At 40.0% G+C, this 25206-nt stretch overlaps 1 protein-coding gene across 1 annotated transcript in view; it reads left to right on the top strand.

Moving 5' to 3' along the window:
- Window positions 1–798: 798 nt before the first annotated feature.
- PIK3R1 (phosphoinositide-3-kinase regulatory subunit 1) overlaps window positions 799–25206 on the top strand; it is a 59366-nt gene continuing 34958 nt past the window's right edge. Inside the window, exons 1-2 of the mRNA XM_014964934.1 lie at window positions 799–815; window positions 4393–5176. Coding sequence (XP_014820420.1) covers window positions 4843–5176 — 334 coding nt within the window. The 5' untranslated portion in view covers window positions 799–815; window positions 4393–4842. The remainder of the gene's footprint in view (window positions 816–4392; window positions 5177–25206) is intronic.

Genomic DNA, 25206 nt, shown 5'->3' with positions numbered 1-25206 from the left:
CCCACCGTGCGGCGTGGGGAGCCGGGCTGGTGCTCTCGCCCGACCGGCGTCCGTGGGGCGGCGGAGAGGGTGAGGGGGTTGGCCGTAGGAAGCGCTGAGGCGGCCGTCGCCGTGGGGAGCGGGCGGTGGGGCGCCGACCCTTGCCTGTCGCCGGGTCTCCGCTGAGGGCGGTCCCGGTGGCTCCGCGACCGACCCCGGGGCGGGGAGCGCCGTTTCCGCGCAGCCCTGTCCCGGCGGCGGGGGGTCTGCGCCCCCCGAGCGGGGCCGGGGCGCGGGGACTGAGCCCCGGCCGCTGGAGAGGGGCTGCTCTGCGGCGGGGAGCGCCGCCCCGGTGCGCCTTGCTGCAAGGCTGCCGGAGGGGTTACCTTACCGGCCGCTTAGCAGAATGGAAGATTAGTTTGTACTGCCTTCCCGGTTTTTTAAGTTATTATTGTTATAACTTTAATGGTTTCTGTGAAGCGGTGATTTTTGTGAAAGCTCCCCCGCTTGCTTCGATTAGCGTTGCATGCAGCCCGTATAAAGTCTTCGAGGTGTTTCAGATTGGGACATGCTTTACAGTGTCCACGGGGAAGTTAAGGTTCTCATTCCGTGTGCGTGTATTTGAACTTATTCGGTGGTAGAATTTTCACAGGCTCAAAATCACAAGACTGGAAGTGGTATAAAGGTATTGTTGGTTTGCAACTCTGTCTTTGTTATATATCATGAACCTTGCTTTCTTGCAGAAAGTAGTGTTCCAACGTGGTACTTACTTTGGTCATCTCCGTTTGGAGAGCGGCAGCATCGCACTTTGGAGATAACTGCAGTTTGAGTTACAGGTGTGTAGACACCTAGTGGGGAGAAGAGTCATTCTCCAAGTAAATTCCCTGCTTTCATTTCAGTTCTTGTTATTTCAGTGCCTCCCTAAGTACATTAATCTGCTCTTCTATTGACTAAGCTCATAATTGCAGTGGAAGGGAAGTTTGCGATAGGCATTGTTTCCGTAGGGATTTTTGGAACATGTATGAGAGAGATGTTAGCATGAGGAGATAAAGTTATTAAATGTGTTAATATAAAGGTGAAGAAAATCTTTGCTGTCCTGCATAGGGGTGCTCTATCAGTAACGCATGTGCACCCCTCTGGTTGCACTGGTAGTTACATGGATTTGCAAACTAGAAGTTTTTTATTCTCAATCACCAAAGGAATGCTAGCTAGTGTGGGAAGAAATGTTTGGGTACCAGTGGAGTGAGAGCCAGACATCATTTTTAATAGGGGGAGTGGAGGGGAAGCTTTCATGTCCCCTTCCTTTCCACTTAAATTAACATGAATCTCTTGCATCTTTCTGTTGAATTTTAAGTTTCATAACTGTTGAAATGTCCAACATAAAACATTTGCTGAGAGACCAGAATTCTTCCTGAACTTAGGAATCTTTCATTGGGATCAAGCTCTTAGTAAATAAAAAACAAATGAGTGTTTTATTCTCTTACAATACTTGTTCCTCCTTTTCCATTCCACGGGCCAAATGGAAATCCAGTAATACATCATCTCAAATATAACAATGTTTCTTGCCTAAAGTGTTTGGTTTGGTTTTTTCCCTCTACTTAAGATGGTCTCCAAGCTATTTATTTTAGGACTAATCAGCTTAAGTCAGTTTGAGTCAAAATGTCTGGGTGTAGAGACCATGCAACTTCACTTGGAGTAAAGGGAGTTTGTTTATGTGGGATTTTAATAGAGCAGTAAGTGAAGGACTATCAAAGAGGGGCCTTTGGAGACACTGCAGTGTTACCAGGCTTTGAGTGGAGAACTGGTGTCTGTCCCTGCATTAGGGCTGTCTGCAAGGTTTTTGTGAGTCTAAGTATTTCTCCATCTCCAAACCTGACAGATAGTGAGAATAGAAAAAGGCATAAATCCAAGAAATTCAGCATGGCTCACCCATGGGAATGCCTCCAAGTACACTAGCTGTAGATCAGTCAGGAGATAGGATGCTGGGAGCTCTGCACCGACGGTGGTGCTGAGGAGTGAGTATGAACCGGTACTGCAGCTGTGAGCCCCAGGGAAAGTGGATTTAGGGAAACTTTGCTACCACAACTGCACTGAGTTGTACTAACATGCAAGTAAATCAGATGTTTTGTCCTATCTGATTAAGGTTTTGAGGTTTTAAAATATGCTTTAAAACTGTCATAAGCAGTTTTTATGTTATTACAACATTTCCAGTTCTGTATTGTCAGACCAAGCGTAAGAGACACAAGTACTCATTTTAAGTATCTGGCCATAAAGTTGCTATGACACGTTTGATAATAAAAGATCAGAGGAGTAGGTCAAGTCAGTTAAGTTATGCAGTGTTTAGAAGACTTACTTCGGTGGCTGCCAAAATGCCCGTAGGCAGTAGGAGTGAAATGAGTAGTTGTTGCACAGCACTTGTTGAATCTTTCTTAAAAAGAAAATAAATATTTCAGAATATTTAATGTAGCCGAAGTGGTAATTTTTCTAGCAGGTCTTGCTGTGCATATTTGGTTTTGATTGGAAACATTTAGATTAGCTCCAACTCTTAGATCTAAGGTGCATAAGTGCATTTTGTTCCCTTGCTATATGAAATGGGAGGAACCCATGCTTTTGGGAAGGCTTCTGTACAATTTAATTGATACTTGTGCTTTAGATTTTTCTTTTTTTTTTCTTTGGTTGTCTGTGCACTTTCCTCTGTTAGAAGAGGCAAAATGAAATATCAGTGAAAGTCTTCATGTTAATTGCAAAATCTGTGATGTTTGGTAGTGTGAGCTAAGCAGCATAGTTTGGTTTTTCAGAAGTGGCTGCAGAAATTTCTCATTAAAATTTTGGTGGGAGCTGGATGCCTAATCCACGTGGATAGATTTGCAAGTTATTAAAATGAATACTGAGTGTAGGCTTTTTGAAATAAGAAGTCTAATGCAGGCTCAGATAATTCTTTTCCTACAGCAAAAACTGGGTGCAAACTAGATGATAAGGAAGTTCTTCGAGAACTCACAAGATTTTTTTTTTTTTTTCTGTCTTCTGTTTCAAGAGATGTTGTGCAATAAGCTGCAGGGAATTATATTTAGATCCAATGAACTGGAGAGGGTCACTTACTGGCAAAGGAAGCCCATATACATTCTTATAAGCACTTTTTAGCATGTCAGTTAGCCGTGTTCCAGGGACTTGATGACTGAGACATTAGAGAAAATGGTGTGGAAAAGAGCTGTCAGAGGTTCCCTGTTCCAGCCCTGTCTACTGGTGTTCCTTTACAATGTAAAAGGGAGTGTTTCTCAAAAAAAATCAGCTTTGTGTACACTAAGGACATAGTAGACAGTTTATATTCTACCTACTGGTATTACATAGCCCCCTTGAGTCTTTTATTCAGCTGTAGTTTAGGAGTTTCAATGCAAATTTGAGTAGTTGGCACTCTCTAGTTCCCAGTGTAGACTTTCAGATTTTGATTTGCCTTGTCTTTTTAAGTAGATTAAAATTAGTAACAGTTGAAATAATGTTTAGAAAACTTTCAGTGTTCTATATGTCTTTAAGCTACTTTTTTCTAAATTGATTTTTTTTTTGGTCATATTTTTCCTTTTTACTTTATGGTTGGGCAGCCTTGAATCAAATGTTCAGGCCTGTGTTCTCTTGCCTTTAGTGTAATTTAAGCATACACCCTGATACTTTCCTCCTGCTGGTGCTGCTTAGGTGGTCTGGGTGTGCCTGTTTCAGTTGCTGATTGTTCTTAGTATTATACTATAAACATATTAAAAAACATCTGGATGATGGGGTAGTGGGGAAGCCCCTCTTTTTAAGAAGCAGAAATACAGTACTCATCAAGTAAAAACATTTTGGACTTTTTGGTTCTCCTGAAATGAGAACCCTCTCTCCAATAGGTTTTTGGAACATAGGCTTTGGGCTGGAGATTGCTGGCCATCCTCACCATCTGCATAAACAGCAGGAGATTGAACACCCCATTGGTGAGCGTCAATGCTAATTACAATGAGCCGCCTCCTCTGTCCTGGCAGACCTCTTGTGGGGAAGGGTTGTGGCTGTGTGTCTTCAGGGAGATAACATGAAAAATCTTGCTGCCAGGTTAGATATTGCACTACAGGGATGGCTCCAGGGCTTAGCCCTCTGTTCTGAGACTTCAGTAGCCATAAGCCACAGAGAAGGAAGTGTGCCTCATACTGCAGGGGTGCACATTTGGTTGAAGTAATTAGACATACATCCTTTATAAAAATGCAAGTGTTAGATGGCTTTTTTTTTTTTTTTTGTGAGATCACTTTACTTTATCGTTATTTAGGGCTCTTTTGTGAGACACAACTTCTGCCAGGGTTGCAGAAAGCTGAAGTCATAAGTGGAATCCCACATTCACAATCGTCAAGAGAATTTAAATGATTTCAGCAGTTTTCTCTTCTCTTCTCTTTCCAGGAAGAGCATGCGTGAAGAGTTCGGTGGCAGACTATTTAAGGTACGTGGGCAATCTGTGGCAAGTACATCGCAATCTGTGGCAAGTACATCTGAAGAAGGTGTGATCGGCTTCAAGAATCAGCCAAACTTGAGTATGGAGACTTAGAAGTGCCAGCAAGTCCAGAATATTAACTAACTGGAAGAATATTGCTAGGAGTAGAAGAAGTGGAACACATACTTCTGCAACAGTCATTGGCTGAGATTAAATACATCAGCAAAAAATATCAGCAGTGAAATGACAGATCCTGGTGCTTTTTGATTCTCTGGTGGATTTTATTACTTAGACATTACTATTGACATTTTTATTACCCCATTTAATACATCTTGAGTCTCTCTGTACATAAAAATATAATTGGACAATTACATTTTGATACTGTTTAATAACACTTGAATGCTAAATTGTTTGCCAAGATGAGTGCCGAAGGATATCAATACAGAGCTTTATATGACTACAAAAAAGAGCGGGAAGAAGATATTGACTTGCACTTAGGAGATATACTAACTGTGAATAAAGGTACCTTACTGGCACTTGGATTCAGTGAAGGGGAAGAAGCAAAGCCTGAGGAAATCGGTTGGTTAAATGGCTTTAATGAAACCACAGGGGAGAGAGGGGATTTCCCAGGGACTTACGTAGAGTACATTGGAAGAAAAAAAATATCTCCCCCAACTCCGAAGCCTCGTCCTCCTCGACCCCTTCCTGTAGCACCAAGTCCTGCAAAAGTTGAAGCAGAGAGTGAGCAACAAGGTCAGTACTGTTCTCAGAAGGCTTGTATGTGTCCCATTGTTTTCAGATATTTTTGTTTCATAGACTTGTCTGAATGTATGCTTTTGTATATAACACCTGCTGGTCAGCTTTTTAGCACATGACTTATTTCAGTTAATTAAGAATTGCTTCTACTTCATAATATTTAGCTCGCATGCTTTGTAATTTCGTGTGCTTTGTCTCAGGCACCAGAGAGCCCAATAACTTACTGTGAGTTACATCTCACAGGTTGGAAAGTATGCTTATAATTCACAACTGTGAAGACTTAAATGGAGAATGAACAGGGTAGCATTTATTTTAGGTTTCTAAGAAGCTGGTGGAAGTGTTTCCCTCTGTAGTTCATCAGGCTAACGATTGAGAAACTTCTTGGTGAATCTGACAGTACAAATTCCAGTGTATGTTATGTATGAACAGTATGTTCCTATCATAAATCTCTTGCTAACAGCAAAATAGTATGTACTTTGTCATGGAGGTTTAACTGTGGTATTAAAGGTAACGGTAACAGCAGGTACTAGAAAATTAACAACAGAATGATGATAAAGACAAATTCATATTTAACTTTTTTTTGCGGGGTAGGACATGCAGTAGAAAAAATAGCACATATGTTTAAACAAAGGCACCCTCTGCCTCTGTAAAAATGTTTCCAGCATCACTTGCAAAGTTGTGGTATCAGCTTCCAGTCCCCTGTACCTAATACAAGTGTATATTCAGCTGTGCTGATAATCAACGAGGACAGGAGTGGAAATGTGGAAAATTGTGACGGACCAAGTGGAAACCTGGCAAAAGCATTTCTGGGTTCAGGGGGAGCCCAGTAAAGTCAGTCTGAACTGACCTGGGCACTCAAGTAATGCTTGCAAGTGTATAAAGCCTAAGCATATGTTGTTAGGATGAAGGCGGGGGCAGATGGAGTTGTAGTCGCATTTTAGTCCCTATTTCTAAGTCCTCAAACTCTCAGCCTCTAGTCATTAGAGTCTCATAGTTTCTTACTAGATTAATTCTGAAAATGGGGTATTTGCTTTTGAAGTAAAACTGTTACTGCTTTGATTGTTCCTTGCTTTGGGTATTAATATGTGCTGATTGGGTAAGGTTGACTTTTTCCTTAACCCACCCGTGAAGAGAGTTGTCATATGTAACTGCAGAATAAACGTGGCTCCTTGGATAGGGACCTCCACGCTGACAGGTTACTTTGAGAGGCAGAGGGTGGAAAGAAAATTTCATTCTTGACATGTGCATGCTGTGGTGAAGTGACCAGCATCCCAGGCTTAACTTGCTTGGTCTCTGTACTCGTGCTTGCTCGATGCTCCTGTTCACAGCCTCGTGCTGCGAGCTGGCCACAGCCCGGTGCTGAGGAGGTCCTGGTGTTAATCTTGCAGTTTCTGAGCCTGCCCTGGGACCACATTTGTAACGGACATTTATGGGAGTTTCAGCAGCTTCCCAGTTACTCTGGGAAATTTCAATCCAGATTTGGAGAACTCTGCTTAAATCTAGACTTCTCTGCTTCCTTAGGATGAGGCAGTGCCCCAAGCCTCAGTGACTGGATCCCTCCAAAACTCAAGTTTATTTGCCAAGTTTATTTGTAACAGAGTAGCAGTTACATACATACACTGTGTTTATTTTTAATACCTTGGGACTGTTGGGGATTTGAAATGAGAAAATGTGCTGATTTAACTGGGAATCTTAATCTCAAAGTCTGGACATGTGATTCTGACATGCTGCAAAATGTTTAAGAGTCAGCTTGCAATGCAGCCATGTATTTTTCTGATTCAAAACAAAACAAACCCTAAGTTCTTACAACTACTTTTGAATTGACGATTTTAAGCTTCATGTAGAAGGCTACTTTTAAAATAATGTATCTTTACTTAAAAGAAAATGGGAAAAGTAATAATAGCTGGTCTCTTTATGGATCTTTTTACTGTAAAGAGCTAAGGCTGAGAGTGCTTTAAATCTTAGAAACAAATTTGGGAAATGTTTCACTGAAAGAGTATTATAAAAAAACAAAATTAAGGTGAAATTGTGAGCAGAGTGATACAAAAATGATACCAGTGGTGAAACTGGAGGTACAGAGGGAAATAACAGTTGCGATAAAAAATAATGTAGCAATATACTTTTGAATTTCAGGTGACTTGATTTTTTTTTTTTCTTTCTTTCTATATGAGATCTGGTGCAGGGAATCACACAGTTAATATTGTCCAGCAGCCAATGTAATGGGCAGTGGGCCAGAAGATTCTTCCCAGGATGATACTTCTCTCTACGCCCCTAGAGTGTATTTCAAATAAATTAACGTGTAGTATGAAACTTGCTTGACCAAATGCAGTCAAGTTTACATTTTCAGTACTTGATGATTTGAAACTGCTGTGGATCAAAATGACAAATTAATGGGAACTGGAAGCAGACTTCCTAAATGTATCTCAGTTATATGTAATCCGTATATTTCTTTTCATTCTGTGAAGAGTCAATTTTATATGTACCCCTGTTGTGTATATGTTGAGTAGGAATTTCAGAAACTCAGTTGGAGAGTTTAAAGAAAATATATATAATCATATGATTTCTTTTTATTTTACCATACACATGTATTATTTTTTTAAGAAAATACTTTCTGATAATTTCAGTACTCCTTAATACTTTATTATTCTGAATGTTTTTCCCCCACTGGCCGTGTTAAGCTTGGTCACTTGCTCATCAGTGTCCAGATATTTTTTTAATAGATCAAATTTGCAATATTTGGACATGATTCTGACAGTATTCACAGTGCTGCAGTACTCATACGCAAGTAATCATAGACATCTGAAGAGACTTTCTAGTCAATGAGGCTAGTAACACAGGCAGAGTTGCTCATCAGTCCAGTCTCTTAGGCAATCATGGTCTTGCTTATAAATAGGGAGCTCTTTAAATATTAAAAGCCAAGTGGAAAACAAATAAAACTGCTGGTGGTCTTAAATTCTATTAAACATTAATTTATTTACTACACCGCTTAGCTCAAATCTTTCCCCATATTTTTATTTTATCCATGACCCACTTAAATTTCTAGAACCATTGATCAAGAACAGAATTGGGGGTCCTTCAGTGAAATTTGAGGACTGTTGCATTTTGCCTGTCTTCCACTTACCTCTGTCAGTAAAGAAATAGATTTAGTCTGAGTTTATGGGGCTTTTTTTTTTTTATTTATTGCATCTGAAGAGAGATGAATATAAAGGCAGTACAGGAGCCCCAAGAAGTCTCTAGCATTTTTTAGTTTCAGGCCTGGTGTGGGTCATAGCTATGGCAAGGCAGTTTATTTCCTGTGTGAGGCTCTCGCTGGCCCAACCTGCCTTTTCCTAAGGTTTTTTCTCCCACCAGGCAAGGGTGACTGGCTGCTGCTGGAGGCATCAAGGCACTTGCAACAGTGAGACCCAGCGTAGGGTCATCTCTATGCCCTCCACTAGACATCTGAAGTTTACATGAAGCAGTAAAGATTTGATAGTAATTTATTTTTTTTCTTGAAAGGCTTTCTTTTTTAAATTGGAGCTACACAGGGGCTGTTTCCTCTCTCTAGCCCCATCTCACACAGCTCTTTGAAAATGAGAAGTGCACAAGCTGTACTGAGTACTGCTGAGTTTTGTGAACTTTGATTCCACTCATCAGATGCAGCTGCATGTGTTTGGAGCTGGTTCATACAGTGTTGTTTCTCTACCTGGTTTGTGAAGGCTGATCTTAAGCAGGCTTTGGACCATAAAGCTTTGCTTGATCCATAGAAATGGTTTCAGATTTAACTTGGAATGCCAAATTCTCAATTTAAAATGAAGGTCAGATTGCAAAAGGGCAGACCAGAACTTTATATGAATAATTTGTCTGGTTTGATGTTTTGGAGCTTCCTTCAACTTCCTGTGTAACTTAAAAGGGTTGTGTATGTTGACACTTCATACCATTTCAGCTGGTTTAGAGCCTAAAAATACTCCGAAGCTTTTCCTTCTTGTGATGAAACTGTAACATAGATTTCTTTTTTTAAAAAACAAAACACCTTTCTCTACACTTTTCTCCTAGAACAGATAGAGATCAGCAAATTAGACAAAGATAATGACATGGAACATTTGGAAACTCTTCCCTTTCAGAGACCAAATTATGCAATGTCTGACAGAGACCCAAACTGACAGAGAGCATAAAACCATTTGTGCATGCTTGAACTGAATATGCTGTAGGATTTGTTTCTTTAATTTTGCTATAAAGCCAATAAAGCAATTGCATTTCTGAAATTATTTACATTTGTAAATCAGGGGGCATAAAAGTAAGTGGAATGCTGTGAGCCTGAAGCCTCCATTGGGAAGAACAGAGTCATCATCTCTCCTGATTTAGGCAAATGGAAAAAGGAAATTATGGGGTGAAGTGATGAGTCACTATCTCATTTGGTAAATGTGTTTGCTGTTCAAGTCAGAGCCCTTGGATTTGTTCTAAAAAGTGTCCAGTTTGACCACAAGTCTTTGCCCTGCTGCGGTTGTCAGAACTGCCCTGCAGTCACGAAATCCACAAGTCGATTGCTTTTGACTTGCACTGAGAAATGGGGCACGTTCCTGCCAGAGAGCCTCGCCAGCTACTTGTGGGCATAATTCCCTGTGGGCAAGGCAAATTTCTAGCTCCCAGATGAGCGTGTGCATCTGAAAACCAAGTTCTTCCCACCTGCTGTATTAGTAAGGAAAACAAAGATTTTGCAAGCTGCGTTAAAGTGAGGCAGAGCACTCTTTTTTCACAGTGACAAAATCAGGATGATAGTAACTAAAGAAGTCTTTGTGGGCAGCACAGAGAGCGCAGGGGTGTGCTTGCAACTGCCAGTAGAAATTGCACGCGAAGGGTGGACGCGGGGAAGTTCACGGTTGATGCGTGGCCCCACCTGCTGGTAGAGGAGGAAGGAAGCAAGAGGGAGGAAGGAGCTTCAAAACCAGCATCTTCCATGTCGTGTTCTAATCCTCACACGATGAGAGTAAAAGGGAGAGGGAGCTTTTTCAGAAGAATGTTTTAATTGACCAATTGATATTTCTAGGAAAAATATGTTATTTGGGGCACACAAAACCCCCTTTTGATCCCCAAAGATGACCTCAGACTTGAAAAAGCTTATGTGGCTGAAACATATCTTTTATTCCCAGCTGTATCAATTAGTCTAAAAAATTGCTGCCTTTTATTACACACTTGCTTTAAGAAACTGAAAGAATAAGACACTCCTATTTTGATGCTATAAGAAATAATTGTCTGCTTTGTATCGCATCGATTCCAATATGCCTTCCTATAGTTAAAACAGTAGCATTATGTTGAGTGACTTTGCTTACTTTTCTTTAGCTGTCTGTAATACTGATTCAGTCTGTTAATACCTCCTGCTGACACAAATACTCCCGAGGAAGATTTAAAACAAGGCAAAGGTGAAATAGCCTGCTCCTCTCCCTTGGAATCATCTTCATCTGTTCCTGTAGCTGTGATCCAGGAACATCTGAAAAAAACACTGGTTAGCAAATAGCTCTTACTTAGGCTTGCATATGATAACATCAGTTGTGAGTTTCAGCAACACATGGTGCTAAGTATTTGCCAAGAATGGATCATTCTGCACCACAAGCAAATAACCATGCCCACTGAAATAGTTGTGTGATGCCATATACACATCCAGATTTTCTTGTGTGAAAGAACACAGGTGTTGTAACTGCAGCTGGCTGTGCGCTCTTTCACATCTGCGTCTTGCTCCAAAGCTGCTTTCCGTGATGAACATCCGTGAAATCAATCTGAAGGCTAGAATACAAAGAACTACTTTATTTTCATAGCTAAGAATGACAAGGGGAATTATAGGATTTTAAAGAAATATTTATTTTAACTGGAGAAGGATTTTAAGTCGTGAGAATACTTCGGTGAGAATTTAGGTACTTAGGAGAATTTAAAGAGAATTTTTGGCATTAAAAAAAAAAAGTAATAACTGTGGTTAATACCTATTAACTTTTGTTCAGGCTTTCAGCAAAATATATGTCTAGAATACAATCCTGTTTTGTGGTTTCATTAATAAAAGAGATTATTCTTTTTCTTTTTGGTTATGTATGACATTGTTACATTTTTTGCACTTTGTTACAGAAACGCCTCTATCCTTTGCCTGAAGTCTTCTGGTAAAGTGTTAGCAGGTGTAACTTTTTCGTACTAACTTGATTGCTTTTTGTTCAGTCTTTTATGAATGCTGTTTGCAGCAGGCCATAAGAATAGCGCCCAAACACTGGTCTTTATTTTCCCATATTGATCCACTTTATAAAACCATTTGCATGTTAGGCAACATTTCAAAACAATATTTAAGCTCACAGTTTTTTGGGTAATAAGGATCTATAATCAAAATCCTTGGGACAGAGTTTCAAAAATGCACTACTGCCCTGAGCTAGAGAAAGATGTAATTGCACATGGTTTCTACACTTTAAGAATATCTTTTAAGACTACCTTGTACCTCAAAACTACTATGTAAACTATGGCATGAATGATGAAAATGCTTTTTAACAGTTCAGTTAGCTGTCAGACAACGTGCTTGTATAATCCACTGGATCTGATTGTATGGGCTCAGCAGCATTTGCTGTGACAGAGCATTTCCCAGAGGTTAATGTCTGAGATAGTTTCTTCACTAGGGATTGTGGATGTTGAGGGCAAGAAGCAAGATCTGAACCTGCCGGTTTCCATCCGTGCTGGCAGATCACTTAGTGGCATCCAGAATGGGAAGATGCTCCTGCAGAAGGCAAAGCTGCAGGAAGAGCGGTTGCTTCTGGCCTACTCAGTTTCCAGAGGCTGTTGAGCAGCCATTGTTTTTTTCAGTAGGTATGTAAGGTGTAGATGAGGCTGATTTTTCTTTTTGCTTTTTTTTTTTTTCCAGTTGAGTTTTGGTATCTTGGAAAGCCAGACAAAGTTAACTCTGCTTTCCTTTGCAGTTTTGCTGCTTCCTTCTGAAAAACACGCACACTTAAAAATTTAAAGATGCTGGCCAAAAGCCAAACTATTCCACTTAAACACATCAGATTGGTGTAAGTCAAGGGGTCTCTGTCTTGCTGTTTCCCCCTTGTGGGATCAGATTTGTTGGATGTGGCATGTCCCAGCAGTCCTGTGCTGTAGCCTCCTGCTCACCAGCTGGGAAGGAAGGGAGAGTAGAGGAAGAGATCTGTAGGCTGAGGAGGGAACACACCTCCCAGGAGGCATGGCTGTGCCAGTTTTGTATGTCTGCCTTACAGATATAACAGTGGAATTTATGTGTTGGGGTTTGGAGAGAAAGTTTTGGTGCTGTCACCGATTTCTTCCTAGATCTCCTCATCCCACTTGGACAAGATTTGTAGGTAGCAGATAAGCATTGAGGATTATTCTTGGCAAAGAAACTTTAAAATGGTGTCAGATGCAGCAGACCCATGTTTCAAAGCATGTTATGGCTTCTACAGCAGTCTGTCTCAAAGGGAAGGCTTTTAGTTTGTGAGGTTACCTTTTAATTTCCAAGCTCTCTTCCTAAGCTGTTTTTGACTGGAGGTAGGCCAAAGTGCTTAAATTAGGGAATTAATGAAAGAAACCACTAATTATGCACAGTGGTAGATAAGGCTGCACACCTGTGTCTGGTTTCGTTGTCTTTCTATCCAGGAACATTCCAGAAATAAGCAGTTAAGGGGAAAGATTTGCAGTCCTTTTCCTGCTTGCACATGGTGTTCAACCCTGTGACCACACATCCAGTCCTCTATTGCTAATTTGCAATTTTTGATGTGCTGCGCTTGGATGGAGACGTGAAAATGTCTGGTGTGTTTATGAACTTAGCTTTGAATTGTCTCCTCATGAACTTAGCTTTGAATTGTCTCCTCACTGAGACACAGCTGCTTGGCACAGGTGAGGAGGGACAGAGGCCATAGCAAAGCCCTCCATCGTTTCCCGGTTGACTGGTGCACGCTTGAGGGATGTCTGCCCTGCTGTGGTCTGCAAAGGGCTGTGAGGCTCCAGGATACCCTGGGATGCAGCAAGGTGTCATCTGCTCCCACGGTCTTCCCATCTCTGCTGATGGATGGATCTTCTGCAAGGGGTGAGCATCCTTTGAGAGCTCCTCTGAAGGAGGACACTCTTGGATGATTAAGAGGCTTTATGCCTCTTCCTGTAAAGCAGTCTTTCATTCTTCGTTTGATATTTACTGTACTGTTTGCAATATAGCCATTCCCTTGAGATAAACATCAGAAAATGTCATCTCTTGACATTTGGAAGCAAGTTATTTTGGGTACTTTGGAGTCGAATCTGTACAGATGTTTAATTTAGAATATATTTTTGCCAGTCCAGATCTACTCCATTGTTCTGAAGCCAGAGTACTGTAACTAGTCATTAGCCTACATAAGCAATTTTCTTATGGAGAGAAAGATTTAGGGAGGCCTTTTGTTCCAGTGCAAGCCAGTTCTGAGAATAAAGGAGTTTTTTAGTGGTCCTCGCAATCTGGCCTGGTCAATAGAGAAAGCGTTAAGGAACGCATATTCAAAACAGCAAGTATCAAAAACTACATCTCAAATATCTGGAAATAAAGGACCTCTGTTCACTCGGTGAGGGGTCCTCAAGGGCACAGAGGATGAATGTTTGAATTCTCTTTGCTCTGCTGTATTTGTAATTTATTACCATTGGTTGAAAGATTAGCGTGCATTCCCCACTGCTTTCATGTTTTTCTGGCTTCCTCTTGGGTCAAACTGAGGGCTGACAACTCCAAATCCCTTCTGGTAGTCTGTGTAAGCTGCAGCCCCTGATGTGAAACAAGAGATTTTCACAATCCCATTATTATCAGGACGCTTTTGGGGTGTTATATTAAATCACTGGTTTAACAGTGTTTACTACAGAGTAACGAGCATGAAGTCTCACATCTTTTGAGCTGCCTTCTGGCTTTTGGGAGAATTCTGACTGCTAGAGGAACATTTGGCAATCATCTGTTGTGTGTAGTACTAATCGTTGCTTTGGACTACTCTCATAGTCATAGTTAAGTCTCTTATATCTTTGATATTAAAACTTGCACTGAAAAGGCTGTGGGTGCCTTCCCCAGTGATTTAAGATGCAGGACTTTGAGTTGCATGTACAGTTAGCTAAAAAGGGGAAGACAGCTACCAACTGTTATGTTTTTTCTCCAGATGTTTCCTCTAAGACAAATATCTAGGGTTTTATTATGACACAGTAAGAACAAGCCAATAAGATGAAAGTAGTTGGGGTTGGGGGTTTTTTGGATTTCCATTGTCTGTTTGATCTAAATAGCCAGTCAATCAAATACTGTGGTAAATTTTCTGGTAGTTTAGAGGGAGCATGCCCATGCTTGTTACTGTTAAACAGACTATTAAAATGCTTTATTCAAAATCCCTTTGGATGCAAACAAAAATAAGATTATTTTAAAGTACTCATGTTCTTGAAAATATTATACATGGTTGGGTTTTTTTTTGTTTACTTAAAAACTTGTTCATACAAGAAGCAGCAGGCTCCTATTCTGCCTTTCCTTAAATTGGTGGCAAAACCCATTTTTACTTCAGAAGGAACAGGATCAGACCTATAGTCAAGGTTTAGCAACATTGGGACAAATCCCACAGTTTTTATTCTCACATCTCTCAGGCAAAATTCCCACTGCCTTTATGGTTTGGAGCACAAATGCTAGCTCTGTTCTAAAGAGGTTCCAGTATACCAGGTTGCATATAATGGGAATGTGGATGAAATACTACATAATAAACACTCAGGTAAAGAGCAGTGTCTCACTGTCCTTTCACAGACTTCGAACACCCGGAGGGCAAACACTGGTAAGATCATCTCTTCTGAGGTCTTGGAATTGCTCTTGGTAATTTCCATATCAAACTCACAACTTCTAGTGGATTTAAAATAAGTTCCTAATGAGTCCAAACTCCTCCCTTTAGTACATATTTAATGTAGATGACTGAACTTTTTAACCATTTTTATGTCCATTGTATAGTAAGAATTGTAAATGTAATAGAAATCTTTTCATTTGGGGGAGACACACATTTAATTATATTTGGTGATGAAGGTATAGAGAGTGTTTTCACCAAGTTATTTTCTTCTGCTGTATTCAGTCCTCTTCACTAATACATACAAAAAATTTATCCATGCTGCTAGATACTTTGGCAAGGCTGTTTTTTCCCTTAGCGCAGCCTGTTTGGGTAACTAGTGTGACAGTAACAAGGGTTTCTTATAGCTGAAGAAATGATACTATAAAAGTTTTATTTGTATATTTTGCTATTGTACCAAATTATTACATTTATGATAAATACAAAGTTTTATTACCTTGATGCATGTGCGTATCTAAAGTGAATTAAACACTGCAGTAGAACACAAGATTGCAAAACTATGCATCTAAAACTTCTGTTTGTACATGTAATTATACCTTCTTATAGTGTATGCCATCTGATAGAGTTTTTAATTACATAGCTGCTTGACCCCTTTTCTCGCTTATCCTTGCTTTGTTCATTGTCAAGAATGAGAATGGCTGCATTCTGGTTTTTTAGTTTGTGGTCTTAAGCCTTTTCTTCACAGCCTTCAGACTTCTCTCTGGAAACAGGTTTCTTCATTGCTTCCTCGGTCCTATGATGTGGCTTTGTATGCATGAATATTGTCATCTTCAGAACACTCTTCTTGAGCAGAGGCAGTATCATGTTTCCCGTGAAGAATGAGGTAGACCAAAAAGACAATTAAAAAAGTAACTACTGTTTTAAGACAGTTTAAGGTTAATCTCTTAACATCTTAGGGACGTCATGTGGAAAAACATTTCAAAAAGCTGAATCTGAGGGTGGAACTCTTTTAACTCTAAAATTTAAATGTTCATTGAGATTACTAAAACCAGGATCCAGATCTGCATTAGGTTTGACAGTGCAAGGCTTTATTTGTCACAAGGAACGAGTACCATCTGCTCACGCCGTGGCTGCTTTCAGTTACCGAGTACTCGGTACCCAAGATGATTCCTTGCAGAACAAATCTTCCTGGCATATCTCTGCCTGCATCATCCAGCTTCACTAGCTGAAATCCAAATATAAGCATCAAAATATTAGGATGCGAGTGCACAGATTCAATGCATGGTGACATAATTTAGTGTTGTCTCACTTGTTTCCCAATTCTGAAAATTCAGAAGTTCCAAGTTCTCGGTACTTTGTTGTGTATGTAAAGCATGTCTTGCAATAGAAATGTGCATTTCAGGGACATGCATGTTTTAGGTACCTTTTGCTTTATGTTTTTATGGTGCACAGTTGTGATTCACAGTGCAGGAATTTTTGCAAATTATGATATTATGTAGTAAATTACAGTTCTTGAAATGTGATTTTAGTTTTCTAATGCCAACCAACAACTTGCTTACTTCAAAGACGCTTTTGCTACCATCTTTATTCTGCCGTGCTGTAAACTGCAACCATATTTAATCTAGAGGTGTGGCAGTACAACTTCATCCCAGACAGACAATAGTTTTTTTTGTTCCATTGCTTCTCTTTTGGGAAATTCTAGTTTAGAAAGTGTAAATCAAGGCGACTTTGGTGTGGATGATAGATGAGTAATGGGGAAGGTATGGAAAATACTCTTGACACCTGGAATGGTTATTCATTAACTTCACAGACACACCAGAAACATAGGAACAGTGTTCTGCCGTGGAGGAATCTGTGCTGTCTTGCACCACATGTGTACACCAAGTTGGAGAAACTGAAGAATATGCTTACTCCATATGAAGTTGTCTGGACAACCTTTATGTTTTTAGGTTTTTCATATTTTGTTTCTTCTAGACACTGATATGGAAACTGCAGGGTCATTGGGTTTGTATGTACGAAGGAGATATGGAACTCTGAAAAGTATGGCATTCGATCTTTGAAAACTGAGAGGGTATGAATGCATGCTCCTATGAAAACCCCGAATTGCAAAAATCATTTGTAGTGGGCTAGAGAGGCATTTGACAGATTACGTGCAAGTACATACATGTGTGTTTCATTATATGATTGCCTTAGGAGACTGGAGTTTAAGTTGGCAGATCTACTTATTAAAAGCAAAGCTCTTTGGCTGGCAGGATTACAGAATGCCAGAAGGAGAAAGAGGCCAAATCCTGAGAGAGAAAGAGAGAGTAATGTGCAGAGAGCGTGGGGAAGCTATAAAGCCAGCAGGAAAAAGTAGACTTAAATGTGGTTCCAATTTTCTATTGGGCTCAAGTTGATAGCCATGCAGAAGCAAAAGCATGAAGTTCTCTCATTTCAACATGAATTTAATGTTCTGGAAAATACAGAGTTTTCTGTCATGTTAAGTAAGATTTGGTCACCTGTTTGCAGCCTGTCAGAAGTCTTTAATCCATGCTTATTTTCCTAACTCAAGTGATACAAATAAAAAAATAATGGTGCTTGCTTTGAAGCTATACAAAGCGCTGTCAGACTGTAGCATTAGTGGGTGCTCTAGTAGACTCTGAAACTTGGTTCTTAGTCTCGGTTAGCTTGTTGCAAGACTACAGTATTGAGTCCCAGTATATGTTAAATTTCTTCATGTAATTTGGTGATATGGAATTTGCAGCTATTTTGGGGAAAAATACCCCAAACAAACCAAAAACCAACCCAGCCTTTATACACAGTAGTTTAGAACTAAACTGTCCTGCAAGGTTTTGGAAGTAGCAGCCAAAACCATAGAATATATATGTCTAGAGAAGTCTACATCTACGGCCCTGCTCTTTCTTGCTCAAGTTGAGTCCCTTCACAACCTCAGGCAGCACAGATTAGAATATTCATTTTGTCCTTTGCATTATTTATTCCTAGCTGAATGCCATTAGAATAACCAGCCACCTTGCTCTGTCTCCTATGTAGTGAAACACAAGAAAACACAAGAAAAGAGAACCAGAAGTGCTGGCTCCCCTGAGAGATCAAGAAATATGCTATTTTAAAACAAAACAAAACACAAAAAAAACCAAACCAAAAACCAAATAAGAAACATTTCCTTTAGAACAAGGCCTAGATTTAGATGATAGCTTATACCAGCCTCTTTAAAAGAGGCCATTAGTGTCATATTTGCCACGAAATATTAGAACCCTTTGGGAGGGGGCAGGCTCCTGTTTAGCGATTCTCAGTCCTGCAAGAATTAGGTACCTTGTGATAGAGTAGCAGAGCTTAGATGAGTTACACCAGCTGACTGCTGCGTTTACCATTTTTGAGGAGTTTTGTCTCAGTGACTCCTCAAAGTTTCTGAAGATGTCATAGCTGAGCTAATTAGCATGCAAGTTTTTCCAGCTTCCTGGACAAGTTTGGAAGGGTAAAATTAGAAGGAGAGATAGGTAGAAAGCTGCTTATTCTGATGTAGCTGGCAGTTCATGTGAACTGTGAAACAGGGAGTCATAAGTCTGTTAGAAAAATCAGGTCAGTTTAAAATTAATGCTTTTCGCTTCTGTCTGTTCTCAAGAAGAAACTGCTTTTCTGTAAGGATTCTCCATCTTGGAGCCAAGTGAGAAATCCTTTCCCTTCTTGGCATGGCCCACGTTTAAATAAATAAATAAATACCTTTAAAAAGGTAAAATGAAACTAGAAAGATGTGTTCCCTTCTGGTAGGGTCAAATAAAGGTAGCTCTGGTTCTTTCTTGTGTAAAGATGAGCAAGGGATTTCTCTGGAGCACAATGACAAAAACAGACATGTAAGACATGTGAGACTTTCTTCTTTTTTCTCTTCTCATCCACAGCACGTTTGCATGTGCTGGAGTAGGCCAGTGTAGGGTAGCAGCCTGATGGAAGAGGCAAGCAAGGGAAGCAGCAGTTCACCTCTTGAGTCTTTTTAGAGGATGCAAAAAGAGCTTCTGCCTGCCTGGCTTCTTCTCCGGCAGAGCAGCTTTCATTTGGTCCACCTGAGTTAAAAATTACAGGGAACCTGTTGTCAGTTCTTAACCAGATGTGTATGGGTTTTTAGTTTGCACAGCCCCTCTTGCAGTTTAGACTTTCCAAGATCACTTGCAAGATATTTTTTGCAATTATTTCAGGTCAGTCTCATGCCTTCACAGCACAGCACACTGCTTGTTCTGAAGAGGCACATATTTTTCTTTGTTTTAGACCCCAAGAAGCTTTCTAACATTGTAGGGTTGCATGGAGGTTGCAAAAGGATTTCTCCGAGTTGAAGCGCTTAGAATTATGATTGGCTTTTCTTAAGGAAAGGCTTTGCCTCTTGCTTTTAGTCTTTCAGCAAACAAATACTCCCAATGCAGACTGAAGTCCTGTTGCACACCTCCTTACCCAGACTTCAGTTAGTCTTTGGCTTGCAGGCAGTGATGTAAAAACATAGCTGTTTTTTCATTAGCACCATCTTTGTTGTTATTTTCAATTCTTCTTTTGCACTTCCTGTAAACAGATTTTGCACTATATGAATTTCTGCAAAGCAGTGTGCTAGACAATACACAAATGAAGGTCTTTGTCCTGTTGCAGTTAGCCTGCCAGTTGGACCTATACGCTGCTTTGTACAGGGCCATGAAATTCATTCCCCACTTTAACTGCTGAGGTCTAAATTAAAGTTACTTCAGCAGTGGAGTGTCAACAAGCAGTGGTTTATGGAAGAGAGATCTTTAAATTAATGCACTAAGTAAATGTACTCCATATTCTAAGACATCCTTTTGGTATAGCATCTTTTGTAATATATTGGAATGAGAATCATATTTGTGTAATATATTGGAATGAGAATCAATGCTGACACTGCTGTGCAGAGAAATCTTGACAGGTGTATGATATGGGTCAAAAACTCTTAATACATACAGACTGAGAGTTCTCTTCTTCATCTGAAATTAAAGACGGTGGGATTAATTCTCTGTAGATGTAGTTCAGGAATTTCCTAATAATTTTGTTGTTTCTGTATCTATGTCAGATCAGCCTGTGGTTTAATGGCTGTAAGGATTAACCCAGTTTTACTTTCTTACCAGATTGCCTTTCACCATTTCTGTATTTCTACTGCTACAGCTAGGACCCTAAGCCTTTTATGCCTTTTTTTTCTTTTTTTTTTTTCTTTTCTTTTTTATTTAAAGAGGAGGGAAAAGGCTTGATTTGAAATACAATAGTTTCCAGAATAAAAAAATCCTGATGCTGTATTGCTGTTACCATTGTTTCTATTTTTTTTTCCTGGATGACTGCTATACAGTCATTATTTTTAACTTTCTGTGTACTTATAAATGTTTCCCATAATTCCCAAAAGATGAAGGAGCTGTTTTGGCTTTTATCTGTCAGCAGCCTCTGCCAGTACTTTTATGTAAATCTTCCAGATCTAAACAACTTGACTTCTTGAGCACAGTAATACACACTATCTTTTTCTTGCAGTAGTGAAGAGCTTATTCTTTTCCTCTAGATTGCTTGCCTGTGGATAGTTTGAGGGGCATTTTTTTCCCCCATTAGTTTCTCCAGAGCAAAAAGGTGGCAAAACAAAGTATTCTTTCAGTGCAGGACAACACGCTGTCCTGAATTTTTATGTATTATGATTATTGAATAAAAAGGGAATGTTTTGAAATACAATTCTTAAGCAGAGTTATTATCACAAACTAGTGATGGTCTTGCAAAAAAAGGGAAACAGCAGTAAGGGAGATCCTTTACAGGTGGGACGGGTCATTCCAGAGAGAGTTCCAGCATCCCCACTGTGTCACGGTGAATGTCCATCCAGCGGTCCTGTCTCGTTTACAAAGAGCAGGTGCTGCTGGAGCACCATTACTAACCATCACCATGGTTATGCAGAAAGGGAATTGAGGCTAGTAATCTTGGCTAGTGCCAAACTAGAAGAAAATACATGTCACTGCTTTTTAGATAAAAACATTGTCAGCATGGCAGCTTGCTTTATCTGTGAAGTTTTACCTGATGGAGGTCATTGAAGTCATCTCACCATGACTCTCTGCTGGCTTGCCAGAACCAAAATTTTCTAGTACCTCTTGAGATGGACCTCAGCATTCCTTCCCTTAAAAGACAGGCAGCTGTCTCTCTCTTACGTGACGAAGGTTTCCAGGAACAACCAAGTACGTATTTCCTTCCCTACTTGCTAGTAAGAACTTGAGAACAAGTTGTGGAGCAAAGTACTCTTGCATGGGAAGTGAAGTTGGGATGAGATAATAGAAAATTCGGGTTTGAAGAGGAAAGTAAACAGTGAATATGAGCCTACTGGATGACCATGTGTCCTTGTACAATCTGGATAATGTTCCAGGTAATAAATACCTCAACTCTTCAGCAGGATTTGGTCCCTTGAGAGCATTCGGCTTTGTGTGCTGAAATGGGCAGAGCAATTTCATGGGAAAAATGCTATGTCATTATGTGGAAAGAGACAAAAGCAAGAACTGAAACTGCACATGCAGCCTTAGTTCTTTGTTGTCTTAAGTTTTGAGTGCTTGACCTTGTGGTCTTGATGCTTTTTTTAATGTAGGGGGTTTTATGTGTCTGTGTAGTGTTTCAAGCATCAGACAAAGGGAGCTTTGCTGCTGATTCTTTGTAGTGTGACTGTAGTAAAATGCGATGTAAATATATTAACTTATATATGGTATCTTTAAAAGAAATAACTCTTTCCCTAGAGTTTCACTGTTTCTTTTTTTTTTTTTTTTTTTAAAGAAAAAAGATGCGTAGCGAAGAATTTAGTAGAGTGTCATGTCTTTAATGCCCTTGGGAAAGATGAGGTAGAGTTTGTGGGAAGGCAGCTAACATCAATTCTAAGAGAGTGCTTAGTTAATCAAAGACCAGTATGAGAGGTTTTGTTTGTAGAGAACCTGTCACAAGTTTGTTCTGATTCTGATAAGGTCTTCTAGGTACTACGACTGCAATCTGGATTTTTAATGACAACAATAACCCTGAAGGTTGCACTGGGAACCTGATAAGTAGGTCACGAGATGCAGCTGCCAGTGGAATGTGCTGGTTGTCCTCACACCTGCACTATCCACACTAGACTTGAATATTCAGAGTCATGTATTTTCCTTCTTGATATCATGTATCATGTCAAGCCAATGCCAGAAGCTGGAATGGTAAGTTTTTCATTGCCAGTTAGTATGTCTGAGAAGAATTAGGCAAAATTACTCAAATTCTTGCAGAGCTCAGCTCTTTTTCAGCTGTGGAGCAGCAATCTTGGAGGAGGAGGAGGCGGCAATATAACAAGCCTCAGTTATGTAGTGCAAAACAAGGCAGTGTTTTGCACATCACTGGGTCCAGCTTCTTGGTAGATCCTGTCTTGTTCCTCCCTTACTGACGCCTCAGTCATCATCTGCTTGCTTCTGAGGATGCAGTACCTTGGTACCCACACCACATTTTACCTTGCATGTGCTTATATCTCTCTGACTGAAAACTGCTGGAAGGGAACCTGCAGACATCATCAGCACATGAAAAATAGGTGTTAGCTTATTAAAATATTTTCTTTTCCTGCCCTCAGAACCATGCTCTGAGGACCATGCTGACTCGTTCTGTTTAGAGACATGAACTTGCTTTTCCATTTAGTGATGCTCTTAGGGACTGTGAGAACATTGCTACCTGCTGTGCTCCTGCGCATCATGCGGGGCTTGGGGTGATCCCCGAGAATGAGGGTTAAGACAGAAAGAATTGCGCATCAGTCCGCCACCCCTGACAACAGTGTTGGAGCACAAGCCGTGCCTTGTGCTCCAGTCCATGGGAAGGAGGTGAGATTGCACCTCTCTTAGAGACCTGCAGTATCAAAGCCCCAGTGCCAGCCTGCTTGGGGTTCAGCTCCAGCAATGTCCTGGGCTCACTCTGTGCCCCTCAGATCTTTGAGCGCCCTCCTTTAGTTAGAAGCAGAAAGGCATCTTTTACTACATTCTTGCTTATTTCTTATTTTACTGTTCCTCCTTATCTCGCACTCTTTGAAAGAATAATTGAATAATCAGGTTGTTTTCCCATATCTTCCTTTATATTTTGGGGAGGTTTCTTTTGCAAAACCATTTATGTGTTATCTATGGCATTATAATGCAGTGTACTGCACACCAGAATATTGCACTTAGTTAATATTTTTTTTCATAAGCCTTGCAATTTTTTCTTAGAATGGGGCTGCTCGTTTCTCTAATTGTGTTAACACTAATTGTAAATAGTTGCAGCCATTTCAAATCCTAAATTCAGTTCTAGTTTAAAAAGGAGTATTGCAAAAGCTCACCCATAGAGGGAAGCAGAATACTGTCTTCACAACAGTCTTAACTACAGGCTGCTTTTTAAAAATTATCTGTGGTTCAGTTGAAGCCAACAAAGAACATCTGTTGTCTTATTTATAGCTCCTATTTCTAAGAAGTATATTCTGTAGCAGATGAGAAAAGTGCTTGACAGCTCATAATTCATAAAGTTACTGAGGTTTAATCTGATAGAATATTATGTACAGAATTCCCTCCCAGTACAGACAGTATCACTTCCCTTTCAACAGATGATAGAAATAGGGCTTTATGAAACATTAAATTAATAAGTGTGAAACATGATTAGCAGTCACTATTAACAGTGTTAACCTATTATAAAGGAATATAGTACTCCATGCTATGTTGCTTGGTGGTTTTATTTTTCTGCTTATTTGTGCAGCTAAGCTCTCCTCAAGCCAGACACCATAATCTTTTTTTCCTTTCTCTCTGCACTTTCATTTTGTTTTGTCTTAGAGGAATTCTTTGTTAATTAAGGCAGCAGCTTTGTGACTAGCATTCATTTATGTGTCAGAGAATGGTAAAGACACCCTAGATTTCCTTCAGGAGAATTGGTACATTATAAAGTATGACTTTCTCTGTCTAGCTTTGTTCTGTCTAGTTCTGCCATCTATTGTTTATAGATTATTTTCTTGCACTAATCTGTGTTTGCCTGGGCTTGTTTCCCCTCTGTTCCCATAGTTGCCCCTTGTTCTCCTGAGCCCTGAGAGTGCAGCTGGTGCAACTTTATAAATGGGGATGAAGAGAGGAATTAGTTCTCTTGGCCCCCAAACTTCCTGTATAATCACCGTGCAAATGATATTTTAGCAGTCAGATCATTGCTTGTATATATATGCTGATAACCCTGGAAAGTATCTAGGTAAAGTATTTGACTTGTGTCACTTACAGCATTGATTTATGCAGCTAACAGTGTATTTTTTTGACGTATTATGTGTAGCCAGGATAAAGTGAAGTAACATTCGGTTTTTATTCTGACCCTCCTAGATTCAGTGGGGTGGACTATAAATGGCCTGGTCATAATACACATATTTGTCCTCCTGGAAAAATGACTACCTGGCCTTATTCTTTTAAGTGCCACATGTATTATAACAAGTGTGTACATTTTTCTACAGAAGTCAGTTTGAAATGCCCTTTTCAGGTTTATAACTGTTGTTCTCAGTACCTACCTCACATAGAGAATTCTGGAAATGCTGGCTTTGCGTTTTGGGTGGTACGGTGGGACTGACTGGAGTTCAGAAGGTCAGGCTGGTGAGAACTCCTGCAGTCGTCATCCTTTGGAATAAGCCCCTTGGAAGAGTTCTTGTCATTCTATATTACTGTAGGATCACAGCATAAATATGAATGTTTTAAAAAACTATTTGAAGTCCAGAAGGATATTAACAGAATACTATTTATCTGTGAGGGTTAGATGTTGTCATTGAGATGTCGTAGGAACAGTGTTCTGCTTTATTCAGGTGTTTCTTCACTGAAGATGAAGGAAAAGAGGGGTGACAGCTGATGTGATAAATTATTTTTTCAGTACAGATCTGTATTTCCTTCTGTGGCCAAAATCTTCAGCATACCTTTTAACAGAGAAATCTGAATGAAGTTGTCATTTCGTCCGCTAGTTCATTCCCAACATCTACTGACTGATTGAAGGAGTAGACTGTGCTGGCTGCATAGTATTGAAGAATTTTAGAGTCGGCGGTATCCATCTAGCAACCAGTTGTACTCCAGTCACACTAAGATCACCAGTAGGCATCATTTCCCTCTTCCTTTTCATAGCTCTGTGGTCATTCACATTGCAATAAATCTTGACTCGCAGGGCATTTTTCTGCCTCCATAAAAATAAGCTTCTTGTGAGCCCAAAGGCTGATAGTGTTGGTGCACCAGACCATTCCTTTTTCTAGTGTTGGGATAGTCTTCACCTCTCTTC

Source organism: Calidris pugnax, unplaced genomic scaffold (genome assembly GCF_001431845.1).
Source record: "Calidris pugnax isolate Ruff unplaced genomic scaffold, ASM143184v1 scaffold273, whole genome shotgun sequence".
Classification (NCBI taxonomy): domain Eukaryota; kingdom Metazoa; phylum Chordata; class Aves; order Charadriiformes; family Scolopacidae; genus Calidris; species Calidris pugnax.
This window is presented reverse-complemented; position numbering and strand designations above follow the sequence as displayed.